This window comes from Thunnus albacares, chromosome 3, assembly GCF_914725855.1.
Source record: "Thunnus albacares chromosome 3, fThuAlb1.1, whole genome shotgun sequence".
NCBI classification, from domain to species: domain Eukaryota; kingdom Metazoa; phylum Chordata; class Actinopteri; order Scombriformes; family Scombridae; genus Thunnus; species Thunnus albacares.
Window position 1 is genome coordinate 10,056,199 of NC_058108.1, and position 24,902 is coordinate 10,081,100.

A 24,902-nucleotide genomic window follows, 5' to 3' on the forward strand; every position below is an offset into this window, starting at 1 on the left:
CAGCTTCTGATTTAACAGGCAATACTAATCGATTACCGATCCCCCAAACGATTCATATTGCCCACAAATTCATGATTTTTTAAAATATAATTTTACAAAATCAACCCTTAACGAAAAAGTTACAATATTTGTATCGGTGAATAAATGGGGGGTGTTAAAAAACAAATACAACCGCTTTTTAACATCTCGATTGAGCAGGGTTTGATTGGGCAGGCCTGGTGAAATCCGACTTTGAGCGTTGACGGTCTGTCACATTTCACGCTGACACTAGGCGAGCACACACACGCATTCACACACACTCACAATATTATCGACAGATCCGAGTCAGGAGTACAGTCGAGGAGAGCACATTGAAGGTAAGTTGTTGTGAAAAAGCCACTTAAGGCAGGGGTATTAGACCGGTTTTTAGCAGTAGACTCAGAGGCGGGGTCATTCCTTAAGATCGCGTTAATTTTAGCCGTGGTTCTTTCTTTGTAATTTTAAGGTTGACCACTTTTTATCTTTGTGCGCTTTGCTGTTTGGCTCCTTTACCCAGCGGGGAAACATGACCGGTGACTCTAACTCAGTTCAATGAAATCACACCGAACAAGTTTTTACTTAAAGCCTTTTTTTATTTTGTTACTATTAACCAAGCGATTTAAAGGGATTCGAGGCGTGGGTGGCTAGCAACGGGATTTTTCTGTGTGTTGGTCGGTGGTGGAGGAGGAGGAGGGGGAGGGGTTGGTATGGGCTTGCCAAGCTAGCGAACGACATTACGCAGACTGGCTAAACAAGTTTAAATTATTGTTAAAGTAGACAAAGTTGCTTTAAACTCAGTTCGGAAATAAATCCGGTTTTGAGAAAGCGACCGGGTATGCTAATACTACTGTTGTACAATCGGAGTGAGCGTAAATAGCGTATTTGCCACAGTAACGCAGTAACGTTAGCCTCATGTGAGCTAGCGAGCCATGGCCGGACTCGCTGTTCGGTTGTTGTGAACTTAACGCCGGTGAGACATTTTAACGGTTTAACGTCACTGTTATATATGGGAACAGTTTTATAATATTTGTGCTGAAATTGCCCCGAGCCCTGCCTACCCTTGTGTTTAGTCAACAACACGAGATACGAGGATATTTTTGATAGGCAACGTTGTGAAGTTGCTGAACCAGTTCGGGTGAATATCACTGTGTTTAGTAGCTTAATGTTACAGTTACAACATACACATGCTCGTCCAAATAAACAGTGTAAGTGTTTGTGTGTTAACAGTTCAGTTCTCACAGCTCAGTTTAACTGTTAGACACTCTCCAACTTTGTGTTTCTTAACAGTGTCTAAAAAGCTTCTTCTGTGAGAGGAAACGAGAGGAAAAACAGAAAAAAGGAAACAGAGGAAATCCCCCGAAAGGAAATGCCAATCGCAGCCGCTGGACAGCCAACGACTCGGGAGCCCAGAGTTTGCCCCCGGCTGCCCTCCACCCCGGAGCCTGTCCCTAAAGGGGCTGATTTATTCGACGAGGCGGGGGCGGCGGAGTCGGCGGAGCGGACAGAGTACGGGGGCGCAGAGGGGGGCAGAGGACTCGGGGGCTATAGTTACAGCCAGAGCGGCGCTAGGGGCTTTGTACAGCCCGGATCCACCAACAGCTCTCCGCCGCAGTCCCCAGCCGCGTCCTCCTCTTTTCTCTTCCACCCCCTTCACGCCCACCAAATGGCCATGGAGCCCCCAAGGACTCGATCGCGTTCTCGGTCTGGATATTACCAGCAGTACGGTGGTGGGAATGCCAATGGGATTACAGGTAGTGGAGTCATGGGATCTAACCATCACCATCACCACCACCACCACCATCAGCAGCAGCAGCAGCAACTGCATCCACAGCAGCAACACGGTGTCGGCTGCGCTCCGCTTGGAGCTCACAGCAACCACCCGGACAACCAGCAACGAGCCCCGGGAAGTAACACCTCGCCCGGCATTCAGAGGCTGTCTTCGGTTCCAGGAGCGCAGCGCATCCCGACGGCAGGTAAATGTCCCCACTTGTCATTGTTATCCAATTGTGTTTATGTACCTTCGACCAACAGAGGTAGATGAATCACACATTGCATGAGACTTTATTTTCATAAGCACCAAGCAGAAGTCATAGAAGTAGAGGTGTTTAATACCCTGGGGGAGGATTTTAGTGGCAAATTGAGATCGAGAAGGGGCTGTCCAGGGGATGGCATGGCAAATGTTTGTGCATGTGTGAACATATTCGTTGTATTCAAATTAGGGGGGTGTTTTTATGTATTTGCCACAAAGCTGCAGTGTGGATGTGGTTCACAGTTAGCACATGCAGTAGGCAAATGAACAGCAGCAGTCTGTGGTGTGGACGGGGTAGCCTGAAGCTTATTGAACTGCTGTGCATAGTTAGTTACCCAGACTGTGTTTCTTAAGGCACTGTGGCATGTCTACTTTTAGTCAACTACACAAATATTGATGTAGCTAGGTAACAAGCCTTACAGTGTGAAACTGATCGTTGTTTAAACTGGGCATGGTCTATTCTTTTTCAAAAACTCACGTGTACATTTAGTGAAAGGCCTGAAATGGATCACCAAGGGTTTCAGCCAGTTTGAAGTTGTGAACAGACATAGAAAAGAAAACAGGCACTCATGATATATTCCTCCAATGAAAAGTTAGGCTAGATAGCACTAACTGCCAAAGATGAAGGGACTGTTACCACAGGGCAGGGTGAAACATACTAAAATCATGTTACAGTAAATGCACACTAGGTGTAGTGCTTTTGACAAGAGAATCAGCTAAATGACAAAATGGGATGTTATATGAAAGAGGTTGGCCGTGGCCTCTATAATAACAGACATACTTTCTCTTCAAGTTCTGCATGTGCTTATTCTGTCAGAAAGAGGGCTTCTTTACTAGTAACTAGGGGAAACCATGCTTTGATATTTGTGCTCCACTGCAAAGAAAAACTTGTGTGTGGACTGGTGCTGGGTGTAGAATACATGCGAGGGCACTCTCACACAGCAAATGCAGTGCAGCGAACCACGCAACATAGAAACAGCACAGTAAGAGTTTCACATTCAGGGACACCATTTTTTTTTCACCGAAGCTACCAGCACACCTAACAAGGTTCTCAGGTTAGGAAAATGCTTGGTTTGGCTTGAGTTTTCTCTCGTGGTGCTTTGGGGAGTAATTTTTTCAGGTGATCATTTCTTAATGAAACAAATTTTTAAAAAGTAGAAGGAAGAATTCATTTTGTTTTTGTTCTGTAAACAGATTGGAATTACTCAGAATTTTTCTTTCAGGCAGGATTATAGTTTGGTCATGTCTCTAATGTTACATGAAAATGTCCAAAACCTTGGTTGCCCAAAGCTAAATGACTGACAACTCATACTGATTCCTCATATAGGGAAAAATGATCATGTACTCAAAAGACTAACAACCGAGTCATCTCTTATTGAGCAACTCATGTTGGACTGAAGACATAGTGAAGACAGAAACAGCACTAAGCGTTTGCTTAGTCACAATGGGAATATTTCTCTCTCTGGCCCACAATTCAGCGTCACAGTGAAATGAAGCAGTCCAGCATCCATAATTGAGTATAGCCCCAGTTCCATGGTTTCTGTTTTTGTGTTGACAAAAACCAAAATCATTCTTAACTCACACAGAACAAGCCATGGATAAGGCCAGTTTTTACTGATGGCTATATGCAAGGCCTCTATCTTGCATGTCAAACACATGAATGAAATGCTGGTGTCTGTGTGTGTGTGTGTGTGTGTGCAAGAGTGACTGAGCAACTGCGTATGGAGACTGGAATTACCTGTCTGGGAGAGTGAGAGTAAGAAAAAAGAAAACAGCTGAACACACATAAACAAAGGCCCCTTCTGGACTCCAAGCCCGTAGGTTGTCTAGCGATGTGTGTGTTATACTTCTAGCTTTGTATAGGCTTGTTGGTTACAGGGAAATCCAGCTCTGTGTGTGTGTGTGCGTTAGTAAGACAGAAAGGGAATAACGTAGTCATGAAAATAAGTAGACAAGAGGGTTTGTGAAAGGATTAATAAATGAATACTCTGCCTCAGCAAAGAAGTTGAACTAAGCATCGTCAAGAGTTTATTGGTCTGCTGTGACCTCCAACCCGTACTCTGTCATAGTAGCTTGGCTATGACATGAAGGGTTGCACAGATCAATGGATAGAATGACTGTATTGTATTTCCATCCAAATGGATTTCGATCTCGAGGGGGAGATGTCGGCTAGAAATTCTGTAGACAATCACTCATTATCTGGACTAATTTCAATAAGACCAGAAACGCACGGCACACAAAAGAACAGCAATTCGAAAGGAACACCGGTGTGTGTTTGTAAGTTTAGATTAGACATAAGAAAATCTGGATATAGCAAAAACACCATTTACATTGTCAACATAGCCAGAGGAAGCCTTGGGCCTAATTTATAGTTGAATATTCTCTTACAAGAGTGAAGCAGCTGCTAGCTGAACCTTCCCCAACACTACACACCTTTTATTAGACCCTCTTTCCATTCCCAGAGCGGATCCTGCTTGTTGGGAAGAGTGAGAGATACTTAGTCCATTCTTCCTGCGCTAGTCACCTGCGTTGGGCATGAAAGCTAATGATATCCTGTACTCTTCAATCCCTCCCTCTCTTTCCTCTCCTTGTGGTGGACACTTTTGGCCACAATTTCTCTTTTTGCCTTGTTCTTTCATGCATGTTTCATACCGTTTGTGACGCACAAATGTTTCCTTGCTTCCCTTTGACATTCTGTCTCTTTAACAATTCACATGAATTTGCCTGACGGTGTTGGGGAATTAACATGTTTTACGAGGTAAAAAGACTTCTGAAAGCTCATGTTGAGAGTGAAGGTGCAACAAAGAGGCACAGAAAAGTGCTGCCAAAGTGGTCAGAGTGGATAAAACCGTCATTTGTAGCGGTTGGTATCCGATCCTGATTCTGACCTACCTCTGTCACAGTGTGTCCTCTCTCAGTCACATTCATTTCTTCCTCCCCTTTCAGATCAGTCAACCCTCTCTGTACCCCTCCGGTCCATTTTCTCTGGCCTCCTCCCTCACATTTGTCTAATGGAAGGATCGTTTTAATGGATTGCCCAAAGCAGCAGAGGGGCAGACACTCCTGCCACTCTACCTTTACCCCTCCACTCCACTTCTATCCTCTCCATCCTTTTGTCTGCAACAGAAGTGGAAAGATGCACTCTGTTTTTTTACTTTCCTTTGTCTTGTCACCCAGGCAACCCCCTCCGGTTTGGAAAGAAACTCTTTCACTTGGATTGACCAAGTAGCAGGGGTTCCCCGCTACTCCGTCACTCCAAATAAACAACAAAGCAGTCACTTTGGTCAGCAAGAGAAGATCCTGGGGATACATGCGAGTGACCTCAAATTAGCCCCAGGTCCGAGGGATAGGCTCTGATCTGGTTTAGGGGAGAAAAAAAAGCACTTCTAAGAGAGGAGAGAGAATGCCAAAGGTCGCTAAGAAAGCCTTAAGCAATGTCAATATAGGAAGAGGGGAAGGGGGATGCCAGTGAGGGTGAAAAAACTGCACTGGAAGAGGGGAGTCAGTTTTTTTAAAAGAAGTTGTGGGCTGGATCAGGCAGTTATGGGAGTCAGTGTAGGGAGGAAATGCAGTGCATGAGCTTTAGGAAGGTCAGGCACAGAGAGGATGAGGAAGGGAAAGGGAGGGAGAGAGGTGATTAGACCGAAACACAGGCGAGATGGCTGAAGGAGGATGTGGACAAGTTTTAATGGAAAGGGTCATGTCTGTGGAGGAGACATACTGTAGGACATCATGTATTATTGTAAGCAAAGCACAGAGAGGAAGCATGCCGCACAGAGAGCAGTTTGAGTGTGCAGCCTTGAAGGGGCGGGGGATACTGTGACTGGAAAGAGAGAGATGGAAATGATTGGCTGGGAGCAGATGGAGGCACAGAGAGGTAACGCTACAGATGACTGAAGCCGAGACCAGAGGCAGTAAGTTTCAAGTGTAGGTGAAGGTATGCGTGAGGAAGGCATAGTTAAATGTTGTTGACGCAGCTCGGTTGTGGCACTGCTGCAAAGCCGGTAGCTGAGGAGCAGTATGTCTTCAGGCAGCCTGATTTGTTTGGTTTTGTTCATTTTTCCTCTTTTTGGTTTTTGAGCTCTTGTGTTTTCAACCGGACTGGAAACTTTAAATTAAAAGCTCTGTTTTGTTGTGATAGGAAGGAGGTTATTAGCAGAAATAAAAGTTAATTTCATATAGGTGTACATACTTTTTCCATACCTTTTACTATGAACAAGATAAATATTTTAGCTATTTGTACATTGTCTCAACGAATTATTAGCATCTTCAGCCTTCACTTGTCATTTCAACTTGACCCCTATCTGTGTCCTTCTCTATTTCCATCTCTTGTCCTCTTCCTGCCTCTGTTGTAGCTGTAATGCAAAGCGAGTCGCACGTACACACGGACTGAGTACCCACAGTCTTTGCGGATGTTGGAGGTAGTAACTAAGTTGTGTTGTGGGTTTGTTGTAGATGTGCAATGGTAACGAAATGTCCCTTGAAATTGTTCAAACATCTCTTGCAACATCTCTTGCCACTTCTCTGCTGTCTATCCATATGCTGAGTGTGTTCCAAACAGCCCGTAATTTCGCTAACATATGGCTTAATACATATGCCATTTCTTTTTAAGATCCGGGGCTTCGAATAACAGTGTCACAGTGTTTTCAGCTTTATTCTGGCAAAACAAGGCCTGTTTAGAACATACTGAGTGTACAAATGGGCCTTGGAGAGCCAGCTGCTGAAGAAGTTTATATGATATTTCTGTGGATGAAAAGTTTTTATTTGTGCTTTGACACTTTTCTTTTCTGCCGTGAAACGTTTTCATTTTCAGCCACCTGTCAAGCTTGTAGGGGGGGTAGCTGTTTGATACTCAAGATACATGTATCAGACGAGATTCATTTAGGAGTTTGTTGCGTGCTTGTCTTGAATGTAAAATAATGTAAAGAGTTATTCTTCATTAGTCTTTCATCTGTTTTTAAATGTATTGATTTGGACAAACCTTATGGTATCTGTTGTACCAGTCACAATACTTATGTCGCTGATACAATGTATATATGTGTGTGTGCCTTCACTGTGGTATTTCCTTCATCTAAATGAAGTCACACCTACCTTTTTAATTATTAGCACTGTACAGCCATACGGTTCAATATCTGCAATTACTGAGACAATACGAAGAAGAAATAAGTAATTAGTCGGCCACATTTTACACGTTGATATCAGGACTTTAAATTATGCATCGGTTGCCACAGTGAAACAGCAGAAGTATTTCCAATTAGCTTCATTGAATGTAGTTTAAGTGATCTGAGTTTGGTGTTTAGATTCATGATGGAAGGAGGGAATTAACACTGTCGTCCTCTCTGTCATTCTGTCCATTACCTTCACTCCCCTAACATTTCTCTGCTGGTTTCTGTCTTTCATTGGGGGGGGGGGGGGGGCGTAAAGGAAGAGAGCAAGAGTGTTAAGGCAGACGTTGAAGTGAGAAAGAGAAAGGAGTGTAAATGAGTGGTTAAGCTGTGTGTAGCGTGTGTATCTTCACGTACCTCTACTGATTGTGCGTGTATGTGTGCACACTTTGTTTACTTGCTGCCTGGGTGGGCTGGGAGCAGGAGCGCGACCGTCAGAAAACATATGCATACATGTAGAATGACGTCTGTGCCCCAAACATTTCTTCTGTCAGCGCACTGAGAAGACAGTCGACAGAAGGGAAAGCAAGAGAACAAAGACGGACGGCATATAAAACTAATGCTTTTGGTAAGAGCCTCTCGCTGGAGCATCAACCAGCGGGAATCTAATCAACGAATAGATTATCGATGGTGGTGGGACTGAATGGGACACGAGACGCAGTAAGACAGGTATTATCCTTGGGCTGCTAGTGTGCGTTGTGCACTCGTTGGCCTCGGCAGCATATTTTGAAAGTGTGTGTTATCCCTATAGTGTTAGCTTGTTAGAATTAACAATTCACTCTTTCTACACAGCTTCTCAGTTCTGTGAGCAAAAATATAACAAGATAACAAGATGTAAGTTGTCAGAGACAGCACTGACAGTGTCACTGAGTCTCAAAAAGACACCTTTCCATCCTACACATATAGGGGTAGAGTGATATACATCTGTCCATTCAATGCATGTGTGCACTCAAGTTTCCACATCACACTTCTGTAAGTTTCATACTAGACCACGATTGGCTTCCGCATTAGTCGTGATGTCACACTGTCATGCTTGTAGGTGCATGTCTTAAACTCAGATTTCTGGTGCGCCCAGAGAAACTTTCTCCCTTCAGCAGATGAATGTGAAAACAGCCTTCTGGTGTCAAGTGAACATACAGCATCCTGTAACAATAAGAAAAATATATTTTTGAGCGGAGGGGGACTTGAGCCTAATGACATTAAGTTGATGATCAGTATTAAAAGGCTGTTAATAACATCATGATAAAAGATGCTCTGACACAACAGGTGTGTAGAAGCAAAAACACGCTTGGGTAAAAATAATATGGAATGTATTATGTTATCACCATGTTGTATAGGGATGCACAGAAGGGCTTTCTGGGTAGCTGTAGCTCACATGGGCTTGTGAATTAGATGACACGCACATCTTCAAAATCTCAACTGCACATCCTGTGTATTTGCAGTGCTGTGTGTCAAGCCAGCTGTAATTGGTGGGTCAAGGAAGTGTATGCAATAGCTGTGGGAATGGGAGGGGGGGACCCAATAAAATCATGAAAGGACACTTAAACTTGAACATGAATCCGTTTATTTTCTGTTTAAAAAAAAAATCTTTTTAGGTTTCAAAACAGGTTCTAGTTTTTTGTTTTCAAGTTTCCAGTGCATTCACTTTCGGTGAAAGCAATAAGTACTGTCGCCTATACACACACACACACACACGATAACTTCACATATAAGCAGGTTTCAGACTTGAGAGGAAGTGCAGGATGGAAGAGCAACCCCAAGGACTGCAGCAGTAACAGAACAGAAAAGAAGATAATGAGAAAGATAATGAGGAGGGAGAGAACAATAAGTAAATGGAGGACAATGAAGTGGGAGAGAGGTAGAAGGTGTGAATCATTGTTAGGCAGGTAATAGCCGGGCAGGTGTTACATGCCCGCCTATTTTAAGCCTGTATGCCAGCTTGTTACTCGACTCTTGTTTTGCCGCTGGGGTGTGAAGTGTGCTGTGACATGTGTTCAGGAGGCGGGGTGATGTGAGAGGTGCGCGCGTGTGTTCACGTTACACATATGCATGGGCTGAAATCGTCTTTACTTTACTGTAAAACGTGACATGTAAACGCCGCAGTCAGCTAACCGTTTTGCTATTTGTAACCGTTGAGCTGGCGATTTTGTTAAGTAAGCCTGTCACTTATCTATCATCTTATCTATCCAACCACGCTTTTCCAATCGCCCAATATCTCCTGTGTTGTTCTGATTTGACACGAAAGAGGAAGGAGGTAGTTTGATAGAGAAAGACTGTGAGAGAGAGGGAGAGGAGGGGGGGGGGGGGGGGGGGGGGTGTGCTGGAGATCATGGACAGAGATGGTGCGATAGGGAAAGCAAGAAAATGTGGATGTGGTGAGATAAAGCGACAGGAATATATGGGAGAGAGACAGGCCGGCAGATAGGGAAATGGATTGGTGGCAGGGAGGGATGGTGATGAAGTGATGGAGAGTGTGAGGAGGAGGAGGAGGATGTGTGAGGAGAGGAGGGTGTCTGAGCGGAGTGAAGAGGAGGAGGGTGGGATGGGTGGGGGGGTGGGAGAGAGGGATGAGAAAGGGAGGAGAGGTGGAGGAAATGGATAGAAATAGCTGATGCACTCTGAGGCTTACAGAAAATCAATAGCAGTCAAGAGGGGAAGGCACAACCCCCACCCTGCTCCCTCTCTCTCTCTCTCCCTCTCTGACTGTTCTCTCACCCTCCAGTGCTCCCTCTCCCTCCAATCCTCTTCCTTATGTTTTTTTTTTTTTTTTTCCTCTGCACTCTTTATCTTTTCACATCTTTCTTTCCTCCTCGGTCCTCACTCTTTCATGTACGTTTTCAACCTCTTCTCCTGCGCCTCCACTTTGCCCTCTTCTCGTCCCCCGTACATTTTCCATTCCCCGGTCGTTTCCGCATCCCTTCACACCCCTCCTTCACCCACTCCTCCTATCACCGTTCTTGTCTTTCACCTTCTTTCCAAGACTTCCACAGGCTGCTGCATGCCTAAGATGGAACAACAGGGACTTCTATGTCCATTTATTTTTTTTTTACCTTCCAAAAACAAGCAACTGAAGTCAATGGTAATTTTCTACCACTAGAGAGAAGGTGTGGTTAGGTGTGAAAATGGGAATGGTTACATTTGGACTACAACTTTGCTCCATTCATTCTTCACACTGTTACTTAAGCCAGTGTTGACGGCTTGAGCTTCTCATTTTCACCTTTTTTATTTTTTACTTTTGTATCATGCTGCTCCTTTTTAAAAATTTGTCATGGCAAGACATGCTGAATGTCACGGACTAAATTCTGCATTTCTGTGCGTTCTTGCACACGTTTATTCGGTCAAATTGTGTGCTTAATTATGCCACCTGTCACTTAAATACTTCAGTACAGGATTTAATCTTCCAATGTGTCTTTGTCAGTCATAATATTGTCTGGTTAATACAGCAGAGAAAGAAATGATTTAATGATTGTCCTTCATTATTCCAGCAGTGATCATGGCATGGAGTAAAGACTTCATACAAAAGGCGAAAGAATCTTCTCCTCTTATTTTCTCAGTTTAAATAATAACCCAATAAATTGGTGCAAAATACAGAACCTGCACTCTGAGGTTAAAGAACTTCACATAGAGAGTAAAAAGGGACGTGTTTGTAACGGGTGATAAATGTCCATTTTAAATGTTCTTTTGTTTTAACGTAAACGTGAAAGTTTTCTCTTTTGTCATTAATTTCATTAGTTTTTTATTAAATTTAAGCCCTGAATTCTGTCCTTCACTCATTGTCTTTTCTTTGTTCCTTCTAACAGTTTTTCACCAACATTTACAATAACTGTGTGTTGCGTTGACGGCGTGTTTGCTCCGAGTCTGGTTCTTGTCTTCGAGTCCGTGTCTATTCTGCCTCTTGAGCTGCGCTGATATCTCAAGGTCTAGCTCTCACTTTTCTTCTGTTTACTCAAGGAATTGACTAAGACTTCACAAACAATAATAATACTTATAAATCTCAACGGTGACCCCGTCTCAGCAGGGGAAAGGTGATTCACATACCTATCACAAACAAGGAGACTTTGTGCTGTCGTACATGAGAAAATATTGTCATATTATTCATTAAATGATTATTTATGAAATTGTACCTACTAGCATTTTATAAAATGTTCTAGATGGAGATACTTGTCCGTACACATTGCAATTCATACTGCAATCCCACTATTCAACTTTCCTCAAGGCCCTTAGCGTCGGAGCTTAAATAGTGCATACTGTGGTGTGCGCGGTCTGTCCAACAGAGGACATGATGTCATCGAAACATTTTAAACCTGTTCTGTAGCTTCTGTGTTGTGCTCTATAGAGTGACTCCGACTGAATGACTCGTCTCTGACTCAATTTACCGGACTCCGACAATGTGCAAGTGAGACCATATTCAGGGAGGGAGCTGGATTTTTGCCTATTGTGATCAGTGAATGAGTGTTGTACAGAAGAGCGCTATGCAGCCGGTGAGTCCCATGAATGCTTCGCCAGTGCTCTGTCCCAAATCATCTTGGTGAAAATAGCCTTTTTAGCTGATTTTCACTGTGCTAATGTAAGCTTTACTTACCTCAACCTTTTCAATCCATTTTGCCTGCTCTAGGGATTGGAGTATGAGAGGAAAGGCTTTTTTTTTTTTTAAGGATTGAGGAATTCAGTAGTGAAAACCTCACTCTGTCTGTCTCTTCTTTCTCTTTCTCTCCCCCTTCTCTTCTTTGTTGTCAATCATAGCTTCTCTTCAAAGAGTGAGGGTTTAAACAGGAAAAATCCCACAAACAAACAGCCGTGAGGTGAAAAATACTCTTTTTCTTTAAAAAAAAAGACCTTTTTGCATCTATTCCCCTTTTTAGTTTAGGTTTCTTCATCTCTATCGCAAAGGTAGCCTTGTCTGGAGTGCCCTTGGGAGCGCTTACCCTTGGTGTGTATACCACTGCCACCATCTGTGGTGAGGACGTCCCGGCTAAAGACATGCCCATGACAAAGGGGAAAAACAAAAGCCCGAATAAATAGAAAAGACAATAAAAAGATGAAAGGATTGTGGAAAAACAAAAGCGTAAAAGTCTTAGCTGTGATGCAAGCGGCGGTATCATCAGAAAGCGTCTCTAATCCAGGATTACTGTGTTTATTCTGTGTGTGTGTGTGTGTGTGTGTGTGCGTGTGCGCGCACACAAACATCTACTGCGTCTGATCTGAGAAGACTATACCATATGTGTTTCAGTCACTTTTGTGTCGTACACACGGTCAGTTCACAAACATGTTGTTCATGTTTTTTTTGCTGTATTAGATCCAAGTAGCATGAGAACAATAACAAAAGGATTAAATGTCCCACCATATACTGGGTAGAATGGTGCTATCAATTTCAGCAAAAAGGGTAGTACCAACATGTTTTTGTGTATTGTATGGTAAACTGTTAGGTAGAACACAGTAGCAGGTCAATTCATTAGCACATGCTAGTCAGACGCCGTCAAACTCATGCGGACTTTGTTGATTGTAAGGATCCGTATAAGTGCCGGCGCTCATTTCAGTGTACGGCAAAGTGAAGAAAAATGACTTGATTTGACAGTATACTTCCATCAAAATGTGATTTTTGATGGCTTTTTACTGTGGAATATAGCCCTGTGATCAAATGCTCACGGGTCCTGCTTAGCATCTAGGATCCCTGAGCAAGTATGAAATTTCATATGAATGTGTGAAGCGCATGTCGTGTCACTGTGTAACCCTGTGTTATATTCTGCTCTTTCCATCTCTGTGTAGGGGCCTCCGGCGGGTCCTACCACTGCCACCCAGACCATGCATATGGAGAGGAGAGTGATAAGGTAAGCCACACACACCTTTTAAAACATATTTATCTTCACACCAATGTAATACATTTCAAGCTTTGAGAAAGTGTTCATGTTATTCTCCATGTTGTGCTCTTAGGTTTGTCGTTTTGACACTTTTAACAGTTGTGCCTCTGTGAGACACTCTAACACAGCACAGTTTGCAAATAGCAACTCTGCCTTGTGTTTCACAAATGCTGAAGTATGTTAGATGGTAGACGTACAAGTTTAGAGAACATGTAGCAGCATAAGCTACAACATGTTTTTATTTCTCTTCATTTGTTGGAGATGGAGCTGACTGGAGCTGTTTTTTAATAACCAGCTGATGGCTGAAACTTTTAGTTTTATCAGCTGATTACTAGCTAATAAATTCCTTCAACGCATTTTCATGTTCATATTGAAGTATCGCATTAGAAAAGGTTGATGGCAACGGCAAAATTTGAAAAAACTTTGTAAAGTTTGTATGCTCGATTGAGATGGTTTTTGCGCTAAAATGGGAAACACCTTCGCCAAATAAGTTCTGACATAGCGAACATTTAACTCACATGACTGATGTTTTACATGTATGGCATCAGCATGATTCTGATGTTTTCTTTTCATTGTGTTTGGTGACAGTTTGAAATAAACTGAAGAGATTAAAAATAACGGCAGATGAAAACAGTAGATCAGTGTGGAGCGAAGAGGAGATTAACACTCAAATTACTACCTGAAACAAACAGAAATATCATATTTCCATCATGTTTTCTACGTCATTATTCATCGTTTGAGGTTCGACTGCGCTTGTTTATCTTGTTGCGCCCTCTTCCTTCCTCTTTGCAATGCCATAATTGGAACCTGACTGCGGAATTAGCGCCACCTAGTGCTTATCTCGATGGAGCAACTCTTAATATACTCATTACAGTAGTGGATGGAAACGCACTTAAATTCGCATTTTCTTTTGCTGATATTCTGAAAATTTGGTCTGATACATTTGGATGGAAACTCAGCTATTTATACAATGTCTACACTAAACATAATGTTATTTTCCATCCAGGTTGCTTCATAAGGAAAAAGTCAACTTATTCTATATTTTTGACATAGTATTACTGATAATTCTAGCATTACTTTTAAAACATACTCAATACTAGATCATATAAGCATAATTTAAAACGCAGTCGTTTATACACTAATGTTCCTCAGTAAATGATAGTCACCGTCACAAGCGAAAGCCCGTGTTGAAAGCAAGCAGATCAAGTGAGAAACGGCGGAGAAGGAGAAGAGGGGAGGCAGGATGCTGAGGAAGGTGTTGCAGAAAGCTTGGAGGAAGAGAGGGAAGGGAAGGGAGGGAGGCGAGGCCAAAAACAGGGAGGGGGTATTGCTAATGATTTCACCTCCAGCTGTGGGACTTGGTTGGAGTGAGAGAAGGGAAAGGAGGGAGGGCGGGAGGGAAGGAGGGGAAGGAAGGGAGGAACAGTGGCAGAGGAAACAAAATGAGCTTTGAAATCTTGTTGATGGAAAGAAAATAAGTGGGGGAGGGAGATGTGTTTGAGTGTTGGTGGAAGCATGTCTGCAAATATTAATGAATCTGTAAAAGCAAATGACCGTATTTGCTCAGCGTGTAGCGTCCACATCCGCGCACAACTTCTAGGGCAAAGAGAAACCTGGGCTCAGCTATATATTTCTTAAGTGTACGTGTGTGTCTGCGTGCACTCCGCATTCTCGAGAACTCTTTATTTTGGTTCTCAGCAATGACAGCGAAAGCCACAACAGCTGCTGGCCACAGTTACCGTGTGTGCGTGTGCAAGTGGATGCATGCATATCCCAAATGTGGACATAGTGAAATAGAACGTGGTAGGGTGTGTCTGTTCTCATGCTTCAGGATATCTGTCCAGCCTGGTGTGTGCTCTCACTGAATGTGGACAGAGTGAAAAGGAATGGGAGGGTGGGTATGTGTGTGTGTGTGTGTGTGTGTGTGTGTGGTCCCTACTCTGTGAGCACTGCAGAATGTGCTGTAATATCAGCCGTGGAACAGTTCACAATGTTTCTAGGCAATGTGTGTCGAGCCTCTGAAAGTCAGCATGTTTTTCTTTTTTCTTCGTATATCCTGGCTTTAGTGGGAACATGTTTGGACCAGACGTGTGTGTGTGTGTGTGTGTGTGTTCACAACAAGCACTCTATTTGGCCATGTTAAGCCATATTGCTTGAGGACACACACACACACACACACACACACACTCCTTTGTCTGACACTGCTCCCCTCCCACTAACACGGGCAGACAGGCCCATCAAACTTTCATACTAATGGGCAATAGTCTGCATGTGTTAAGACAGACTGTGTGTGTTTGTGTGTGTGTGTGTGTGTGTGTGTGTGGCCTATCTAAGAACTTCTTGTTTTGTCCCCTCAGATTTTAGGCCGAGGTCTCGGACAGGACAAGCAGACAGAGGAAAAAGGGGGGGGGGGGGGGAGGTAGCAAGAGGAAGAGGGGACTGTAGAGGGGTTCAGCTTATCTGATGGAAGGAAAGGGGGGGATGGGAGGAGGTTGTCGAGGAGGGTGTGTGTTTGTGGCAGAGGGAAGGAGGGAACATGTCAGGCCTGGGATGGAAGACGCTGGCTTAGATATGAAAATGGGCACAGTAGATGTCCCAAGGGTTTTGGGGTTGGGGCTAGGCTGGTATGAGAGGTTGTGGGGTGTCGGGATGGAGGATAGGGGGTTGTTGTTGTTCAGAGGAACAGAGAGATTTGGGGGGTGGGGGTGGATCGCTGGGGCCCTCCATCCTGTGTAGAAATGGGCACAGATAGCATGTCCCCTCCATATCTGTTTCGATCAAATAAGCTGTAGCTGTTTTAATAAAGTAATACTTTGGCTCATTAAATGTGGTGTATAATAGTGTGATTTGATGATAAAACTTCACCGCATGACTTTTTTTGTTTCATTTGACAAAAGGAATATGAAGACTGTTTTAAATGTGTCTTAATATGCACATGTCTTTTGAAAAGTTGGATCAGACAAAGTACATCTGTCTCTTTGTGTCTAAGAAAATTCTAAGCAAGGGAGGACACATTGTACACTTCAAGGCTTTCTTTTACTTGGTGAAAGAGGCAATGTCTTTTGTGTTTGGTAGCCAGGGTCAGTTTATTCTAATTCACATGTATAGTATGTCTACTTTTTTTTTTTTTCCTCAAGATGGGTTTTAAGTACTCTTGATTAATTTGCACTGTTCACGTAGGAAAAGTGGGTAAAGACTTGTAGGAATGAGCTGGAAACAACAGATGTCGCTTAGTGTGTTGAAGCATATTCAAAAGGAATAAATAACATAACCGGCATAAAACCTGGCATCGTCTCACTGCACCATGTTTGTTATTTGAAAACGTGTCGGTCATTCCAACGCATTGGCCACCGCACAATTATGGTGTCACACAATTGCACAAAATGGTGGCGGATACACCAGTTGTGTCGGACCCAAATGTTCAGGCATGGTAATTTACATGGCTTGTAAAAAAAAGACAGGCAGACACAGACAGACACGCTCAAAACTGTGGTGTGTAACCCCTCGCCACGACCCAAATTTGTTCTGTCATTTAGTGTCTGGTGCGCCCTGAGGCTGCTCCAAGCTTCACCCCTCCGTCGTCTCTGCCTGTCTTACACACTCTCACATCTCTTTTTTTTCCTCTCCTATCACGTTTCGTTGTCCACTCAGGTCAAGACTAAATGAAGTCATTGTTATTGTTTGTCTTTCCCATAAGCTGTTCAGGCTCAGGTCACATCCAGTGCTGCGAGTGAGTGATAGAGCCATTAGAGTACAGTGTGTTTGGCCCTACAGTCAAAATACATTTTGTTCAGGTTTGTTAGAACAGCAGAGTCTGCCTCTAAAGAGCTGTAGAAGGTATTGTTCTTTATAGGCTGTAGAACTCAAACAGTGGCAGCTGCCCATGTGTGAATGTGAATTTGCGCATGTCTGCAGGCATTTCCATAACTGTGTGTGTGTGTGTGTGTGTGTGTGTGTGTGTGTGTGTGCATGTGCATGCACCCTGCTCTCCAGCTGTTTCCTGTTAGCTATCACACTGCTCTCAAGGTTGCTGAGCTGTGTATGTGTGCCTTTGTATGTGTGTGTGTGTGTGTGTGTGTGTGTGTGTGTGTGTGTGTGTGTGTGTGTGTGTGTTAAAAGTCACAGCCGCTGAGTCATTTTTATCACACTTTAACAACGTGTCTCTCCCACGAAGAGGGGAGGTGGAAGCAGGCATCAAGTAAGTAGTGGGAAAAAAAGTGTTGAGATGGTAACTATGAGGAAACACGTGTGTGTGTGTGTGTGTGTGTGTGTCTGTGTGCGTTGTCGCTTTAGTAACCTGTGTGTTCTTCAGAGCACAGCTAAGGTCCGTGTAAGGGAGAATGACTAAGATCTGACACATGAGCGTGTGTGTCTGTACGCGCTCTTGCCTCACCAAGTGCCAAGTGTGAGAGTCACTGCTTGACAGTAAGTGAAGTGACTCACAGATGAGTTGATAGGATTGAAAGAGTGTATGAGAACTCATCAGTCAGCTTAAACTTGGATGACTACATGATGTGTATGTGAGTGTATCACTGACTTTTTTGACTCCTTGAGAGAAAGTATTTGTCAAACCATCCAGCCAAGGGTGTGTACGTATGACTCGCATATGGGCCTGTGTGTGCTTGTCTTGCGTTTGCATTTCCTCACTCCAAGAGGAAGTAAGTTTGAACCCTCAGGGCCTCAGAGCACTGGTGGTGTAATATGCTCTCTTTCACAGAAACATGCAGTACATACAAACACACACACACACACACGCACATGCAGGAAATGCCATGAGTCACAAAGGAACCTAGTGTCTATGCAGTGGTATAGATTGTAGGCCAGAGGAGCACGGTGAAATTGATTTATTTGATACGAGTGCTATGGGTCACTAACCACAATACCCATCCCCTCTTTCACCCCCCTTTTCTTTCCTCTATCGCCACCCCCACTTTTCCACCCCTCCCTCTGCAGAGCGAGGAAAGCCCCAGTCCAAAGCGCCAGAGGCTGTCCAGTCAGTCTGTCTTGGAACAGCTAACCTCATCCGCCCCCCCACCATCCACTCCTTCTCCCCCCATCCGGCCCTGGGAGTCAGGACCCCCAAGTCGGAGACAACCTCACCCCCACACACACTACCACCAGGAGAGATGCCTCACTCCTGCCCGGCACAGACGCAGGTAAGGCAGTCTCTTGATTTCTACAACTGTATGTACATATGTTGGTTGAGGACCCCGAAAGTAAAACTTTTGTATCTTTCCCCTCCTCTAGCCCGCCAGCGAGGCGTCAGCGTGGCCGCCTCTCCAGACCCACTCGTCACTTGCCTCCCCATCACCACCCATCCACCCAAGGCCCCGCACCTCGCCTCTCACCATCGGAGCTCCAGGATGAAAACTACCACCACAACCACCAACCCTCCACACACCAGACGTACCCAACACATACCCCCAGCGCCTACGGTCAGCCCCCCACAGCTGGAGGGGGGGTGGCAGGTACGGAGGAGCCCCGAGCTTTCCACCCCCCCACCTTGTCCCCACGGTTACTGCACCCGGCCGCTCACCACCACCACCATCACCATCATCATCAGCAACAACATCATGCAACGCAACAGCAACAAGGAGCCATGGTCATGGACTTGCATGAACAGGTGCGACTGCAAATAATTTTTATGTGTGAGGAAGCTTGGAGACATTGACTGCGTGTGTGTGTGTGTGTGTGTGTGGCTGCATATTAACTGTGGTGTGATTTCTCTCCAGCTCCAGCAGGGCAGTGTACCAGTCTCCTACACAGTGACCCCAGTCCCTCCTCACGGCCTCGCAGCGCCTTTGTGCAGCGGTCAGCATCTCCCCCCTACCTGTTCTTCACAACAACAGGTCCCCGCCTGCAGTGTTGTCTTCAGCACTGGACAACACTACCACCCGGTGAGAAGAACACAGCAGTGTACTGTTTGTAGGAGTGTGTGGGTTGTTTTGTTAATAAAAAGTACACTTTGTGCTGTACAGTCTTTCCTTTGACTCCTCAGGAAAAGGAAAGTGCTCAAGAGGAAAGTGGATAAAAGTAGCAAAGACCTGCAGCATATTTTCCTGTTTGAAGTGGCTTGTTAGTCTTCACAGTCTTGGCTGCCACCTTGTGGCAAGACTTAGTACTTATAATCACCACAGTGTCAAAACATGTAATTAAACACTTTTCTCTCTTCCCATCCACCTTTTTCCAGATGCTACAAGCATGTTCAATGCAACATTTGCCGGTGCCCTATGCCTTTCCCTCGCTGCTGTCCAGTGACCCTCAGTTCCTGCTTCCCCCTCCACCCCACCTCTCTCATCACCCGCCCCACCTCCCTACACCCGGACAGTTCCTGCCTTTCCAGACGCAACAGCCACGATCGGTACGTGAACAATTTATGTCTTTATAGTTTACCTGGCATCCATCTATATTAAATTCCATCTTTCAGTGTTTAAAATAGTGCCAGCACAAAGACTGTGGTATTTGCAGCTGTTTTTGGAGTAGTTTTTATAGATAACACCTGTTACGCATTTGTCATGATCAATAACGTCCCTTGTTTCCTCTCAGCCTTTACAGAGGATCGAAAATGAGGTTGAGCTTCTAGGAGAGCAGCTTTCGGTGGGTGGAGGCTTCGGCTACGCCCACCATCACCACCACCACCATCACCACCAGCCTCCCTCCACACTCCCGCCCTCCACACCACTCCAGTTCCTCTCGCACCATGACCCCTTGTCACAGGAGCTCTTTACAGTGGTGAGTACTTCATTAAATGACATATTTCTTTTGGATTATAGTATATGATTATGGTAGAATGATGGTTTTCTTGGTTGAATAATTTGTTTTTGTTCTCTCTTTCTCATCTTTTACAGCCCTATCCCCACTTTATGCCTCGCCGATTCGCAGGCCGGCGTTACCGCTCTCAGCAAGCTGTACCCCCACCGTATCACCCCAGCTTCCTGCCTTACTTCTTGTAAGTGTTTTCTACTTCCTCAGGTTTATGTTGGAACTAGACAGGTGAATTTGCACTAGATTTGAAAATGCCTCAGCACGGTAACAAATGGATACTAAGCATTGTATTCTTTGTCTTGAACCAGGTCGATGCTTCCCGTCCCCCCAAATGTGGCCCCCACTATCAGTCTAGAGCTGGATGTGGATGACGGAGAGGTGGAGAACTATGAGGTAGGAGAAACCACTGTCACAACATTCAGCCAAAAACAATGCTAACACATGATACACAGTATGTTCTTTGAAAGAGAGGCTTTTGAAATGAACACAATAGAGTCCATTTGTCAACACTTGCACCATGAAATCCAGCCACTTTCTGTCAGTTTTCACACAACTTAAATAGTTCATTAATAGAGCCGATTTCCTCACTCTTTAAACGCTACAGAGAATCAGTTTTCTAACTGCTTTTAATACGGTGACAGTTTTTCCAAAACAATGTCCATTGTAAACTTTGACTTCTAAACTTTGCCTTTCTGTTTGAAACCTTCAGGCCCTGTTGAACCTCGCCGAGCGCCTCGGAGAGGCAAAGCCCCGTGGTCTAACTAAGGCAGATATAGAGCAGCTCCCGTCATACAGGTTCAACCCCAACAACCACCAATCTGAGCAAACACTGTGAGTACCTTTCCTTAGAAAATGTATGTGTGGTGAGGAATTTTTTCTGTGCATGGTTGTAGGTTTTGGGTGGTACGATTTAAAATGTCTGTACAAGACTCTGTGTAAAATAGTACCAACCTTGCCTTGTCTTACAGGTGTGTGGTGTGTATGTGTGACTTTGAGTCTCGCCAGCTCCTAAGGGTCTTGCCCTGTAATCACGAGTTCCACGCCAAGTGTGTAGACAAGTGGCTTAAGGTGAGTGAAGACATTAAATTATTTGGATATCTCTAAGTGTATCAACTGTTTTCCACGGGTCGCTTAAGGCCTGGTCACACCAGAAAGTGGCTGTCAAATACATATGTGTGTGTCTGAGAAATATGTGGTTCTGGAAGCTTATTGACTGCTCACAAGGCTAGTAGGTGAACTACAGTAGGTGGTGAAGCAACTGCTAATATGTTGGCCAGTTGGGGACATGCTAGTGCTAGCTTCTCTATATTTTCTCCGTGCTAGGCCGTTTACTCCCTTCTGGCATTTTCTTTTCAGAATTGTATACATGAAATATGTGTGAAATGTCATTTCATTCAATTATTGAAAGGGGAAAAGTTCTCCCAGCTTGCGTAACAAACTTGTTAGCTCAGCCGTAAATGGGGCAATAAACTCCCACAGTTCATGTAAAAGACATATTTATCACAGTGACTCCTGTTTCATAACTCTGTACAAACCATTAGTTTTGCAGGGCAGTTTATACTTTGACAGAGGAGGGTAAATAAATGTGGATGGAGCCACACAGCTAATAAGCTATTGTTAGTTCCTCTGTTCCTCCCTTCCTATCTTCTCTCAAAGGTCAGCACTGTCACGATGACTTACTGTTGGTCAACGACGCATATTTGTGTGTCACTGGTTCCCAAAGTTGATCTACTGACTTCTAAATAGCTTCAGTTAACAGTTTGAACACTTTTTAAATATTTATTTATTGACATTTAACCCTCATCTCCTAATTTTTTTGTTCCTTCCAGGCTAACCGGACCTGTCCTATCTGTCGAGCCGATGCCTCTGAGGTCCAGCGGGATTCTGAGTGACCTCTTCCTCATACGAACACCCACAATCCCTGACTCCCTTTTGGATGCACCAACGATACAGTGAACTTCTCTCCTTTTATCATATGCCTCCACTCACACATTCTGCCACATAACTGGGACCAGTGCTCCTTAACCCTTCACTCTTTATCCTCCAAGACACAGTAATTCTCACCTGGGATCTGCATTTAGGGGTGTGGAGACTTTCTACTGATTGTGCTCACTATATTGCTGGACTTCCTAGGCCTTCTAACATGGACTATTTACGCCCCCGACTACTCTGCCTTCTGCTCATGGTTCCTCCTTACAATGAATGGCCTTTGAAATACATACACACATTGGACATACTGTATGTACATGTATTTTTTTTTAATTTCAAGCCCTTTCAAACTGATGTGACCCTGATGAACATAAAAACTACTTTGAAAAGCTTCTGTATTGTTGTACTAGCTAACCCTGAGGGATAATTGGCAGTCCAACGATTGTGATAATTTCATTGTTTTTATTGTCTTTGCTTGCAGAGACTATCCTTTTCTCTAGACTCATTATAATTGAAAGAATCGGTCCATTTTAATTTCTGTATGTGTATTCTAGCATTCCTCATCATGAGAGCAGTGTGTATGGGGTGAAACAAAGATTTTGTACACTAGGTGTTAAAGAGTGAGCAAGAGTGAGTGAAAAATACACTTTATTTTCTCTATACGTGTGTCTGTGTGCAAGTGTGTTATGCGCCTGTGTGTGTGTGTGTGTGTGTGTGTGTGTGTGTGTGTGTGTGTGTGTGAGATACTCCTCCTGTGGTATTTATACAGTTAATTTGTTACATTGCATTGACCTCCTCAATCCTCAATTTAGCTATTTCTCTACTTCAGATTGATTTACACTCACTAGAGGTTGAGGGCATCTTCAGACGGGGTTACATACCAATAGCTGAGATCGTTCTTGTATCAAAATGAAAAATCTTGGACCAGGTTCACCTCTAAGGAAGTTGGCAGTGCTCTTGTGTCATTATTCTTTTTTTTCTAAGTCACACCTCCATAACTTGTACAACTTTGACTCCATCAGTCCATGTCTGTGCATCTACATTGTTCTTGTCTCAACGTGTAAAGGCTGGAAGCTTTTGAAAGACATCCACATCCCCCTTTTTTATGTGATACAGTATTTCCTAACCTAAAGAAAACAGATCAGGACTGTTTATCTCTGCCTAGACATATCCACTAAGCTCTCCCCCAAGGCACATTATGTGAATACAGTTGGATCTTTCATAGACGGTTAGGTGGATCCAAAACATTTATTAAAAAAAAATTACCAAAACTTTCAGTCTTGCACAGTGTACTAGCTTTCTTATGGGACTACGTCCTTTGAAAACATGTTTCTATATCTGTCTCTGTACCTAAGCTGCTTTTTCAGATCTGTGTTGGCAGATATAGAGGCAATGTTTTCTCCATCATTGACAGGGAACAAGTTTGAAGAGACTTGTAAGGTCACTCCTAAATCTGTGTCTCACCAGACACTTTGATATGTCAGTGCTTTAATATTTAGATTTAAGACCTACATGCTCTCTTGTCATTCTGAACAAACCACTGATCGGTTTTCCAGAGTCATGTGTGTATGAGAACAAATATTTGAATGCATCACATGAACGTGTATGTTCTCCACATCAACTTTAAGTACCTACAGTATCCAATATGTCCCTTTATATTTTCACTGCACACCTGTTTATTTCCAGAGGTTTTGGGACTCTGTTACTTAATAATAGTTCATCTCTGTAAAGGCCTATGTCAACATGTCAGAAGTTCAAAGATGTTCACCTCAAGCACAGGACAGGCTTTCTAATGTAATTTATCACTATTTATCACATTTGGTATTATGTGTGAAGATGGCAACCTGACATAGGCCTTATAGAGACTGCATAAACAAAAGTGTGTTGTGGAAAGTTCATCCAGGCACCTGCAGTGTCTTATGTGAGATGCCTTTTTATAAAAGTTCATTTTCTCCAGGTATAACTTGTATCTACTCAGTGTCACCACACCAGACTAATACCGTTCATTAGTGTCCAGAAGGAACATCATTTTATAAAACTCATCTTCAGTGTTGTTGGTGTATAAAGTCATGTAATATCTATGGTAACGGAGGGAAATTGTTTTCTGTCATCTTTTTTCTTTGGGGTCAAAGGTCATAATTGTGACTGTATGCATCCATTTTGTGTCTTAGGATTGTTTTGTGTTGGACAGTTTTCTGTTGCTTGGTACACTAGCAATTACCTCAGTCCCACTATTTATGTCTTTTCAGAAAATGGCGCAATTAGTGCTTATCAATTCATTTTGCTAATCTTTTCCATGCAAGTTGTTGGGTTGTTTAAATATTTTTCCTTTTAAACTCTATGAAACTCTATCATTAAAATGGTGTCATAGTAGTTTCATTATGTATTATATCTGTAACCAAAATCATTTGAAGGCCTGTTATGATGATAATGAAATTTTTAACAAACATTTGTACATTTTGTATGAGAGTTATTACTAGTAATACTTTATTAAGTAGTGCAATGATTTTTTTAATCCCTTACCCTGTCTTTTGGATTTCAAAAGCTGGCTCAATAATAAATGTATAACATTCTCTTCTAAAACGTTGTGCTTTCGAGTCATTTCTCTCAACTTCTCCTCTCCCGTCTGTCAGCTTTTAAAAATTTAATTCTTGACTTTTCTTCTCCACTGAAATGAAGAAGATGGATAAGTGTAGTGTTTTCAGGAGTGTCCTCTTGGTGGCAGTGTAGTTATGTTATCCAGGAGGACCTGGTTCATACTACTGGAGCTACACTGGTGCATGTCCTCTGACCTCAGTGACATTTATTTACATTGTTCTAAAATCCTTCATTTGTTTCTTCATTTGTAAGGTTTTGACAACTTGTTTCAAGCTGGCCGTGCAGCACTTTTTATATATATTTTCTTTGATTGTAAGAAAACATATCAGTGATTCAAACACTTAATTTGGAGGAAGGAACTGCTAGTTCTCATCTACCAAGCTTTACTACACCACAACTAGAATTCAAGTGCACAGAAACCATCAAATTGTGAAATTTGAAAAATGCACTTCTGAGGCCACGTTATGTACAGAAGTTAAATGAAAATGCCACATCCTGATGACAACCATGCAGTTTGGCGGCCAAGTGTTCTACTGTATT

The 24,902-nt window shown here is 43.4% G+C and overlaps 1 protein-coding gene across 3 annotated transcripts; it reads left to right on the forward strand.

Annotated features, from left to right (window-relative positions):
• The first annotated feature begins 243 nt into the window (after positions 1-243).
• On the forward strand, positions 244-24,261 carry rnf38 (ring finger protein 38). 3 transcript variants are annotated; one of them, XM_044346324.1, is made up of 13 exons: positions 244-356; positions 1,306-1,991; positions 12,979-13,040; positions 18,024-18,226; positions 18,318-18,693; positions 18,803-18,967; positions 19,261-19,431; positions 19,617-19,802; positions 19,919-20,019; positions 20,144-20,228; positions 20,545-20,666; positions 20,804-20,903; positions 21,665-24,261. In XM_044346324.1, exons 2-13 carry the CDS (start codon positions 1,385-1,387, stop codon positions 21,725-21,727), a joined length of 2,241 nt encoding a protein of 746 aa, XP_044202259.1. In that variant the 5' UTR covers positions 244-356; positions 1,306-1,384; the 3' UTR covers positions 21,728-24,261. The 3 variants fall into 3 exon arrangements, with proteins under 3 accessions (XP_044202259.1, XP_044202262.1, XP_044202260.1); XM_044346327.1 differs by lacking the exon at positions 244-356 and adding an exon at positions 727-988; XM_044346325.1 differs by lacking the exon at positions 244-356 and adding an exon at positions 1,015-1,153.
• Positions 24,262-24,902: the final 641 nt, after the last annotated feature.

Coding starts and splice junctions, on each gene's coding strand:
- rnf38 (XM_044346324.1), top strand. CDS start 1,385: ATGCCAATCGCAGCCGCTGGACAGCCAACGACTCGGGAGCCCAGAGTT. Junction 18,227..18,317: donor CCTGCCCGGCACAGACGCAG/GTAAGGCAGTCT, acceptor CCCCTCCTCTAG/CCCGCCAGCGAGGCGTCAGC. Junction 18,694..18,802: donor TCATGGACTTGCATGAACAG/GTGCGACTGCAA, acceptor ATTTCTCTCCAG/CTCCAGCAGGGCAGTGTACC.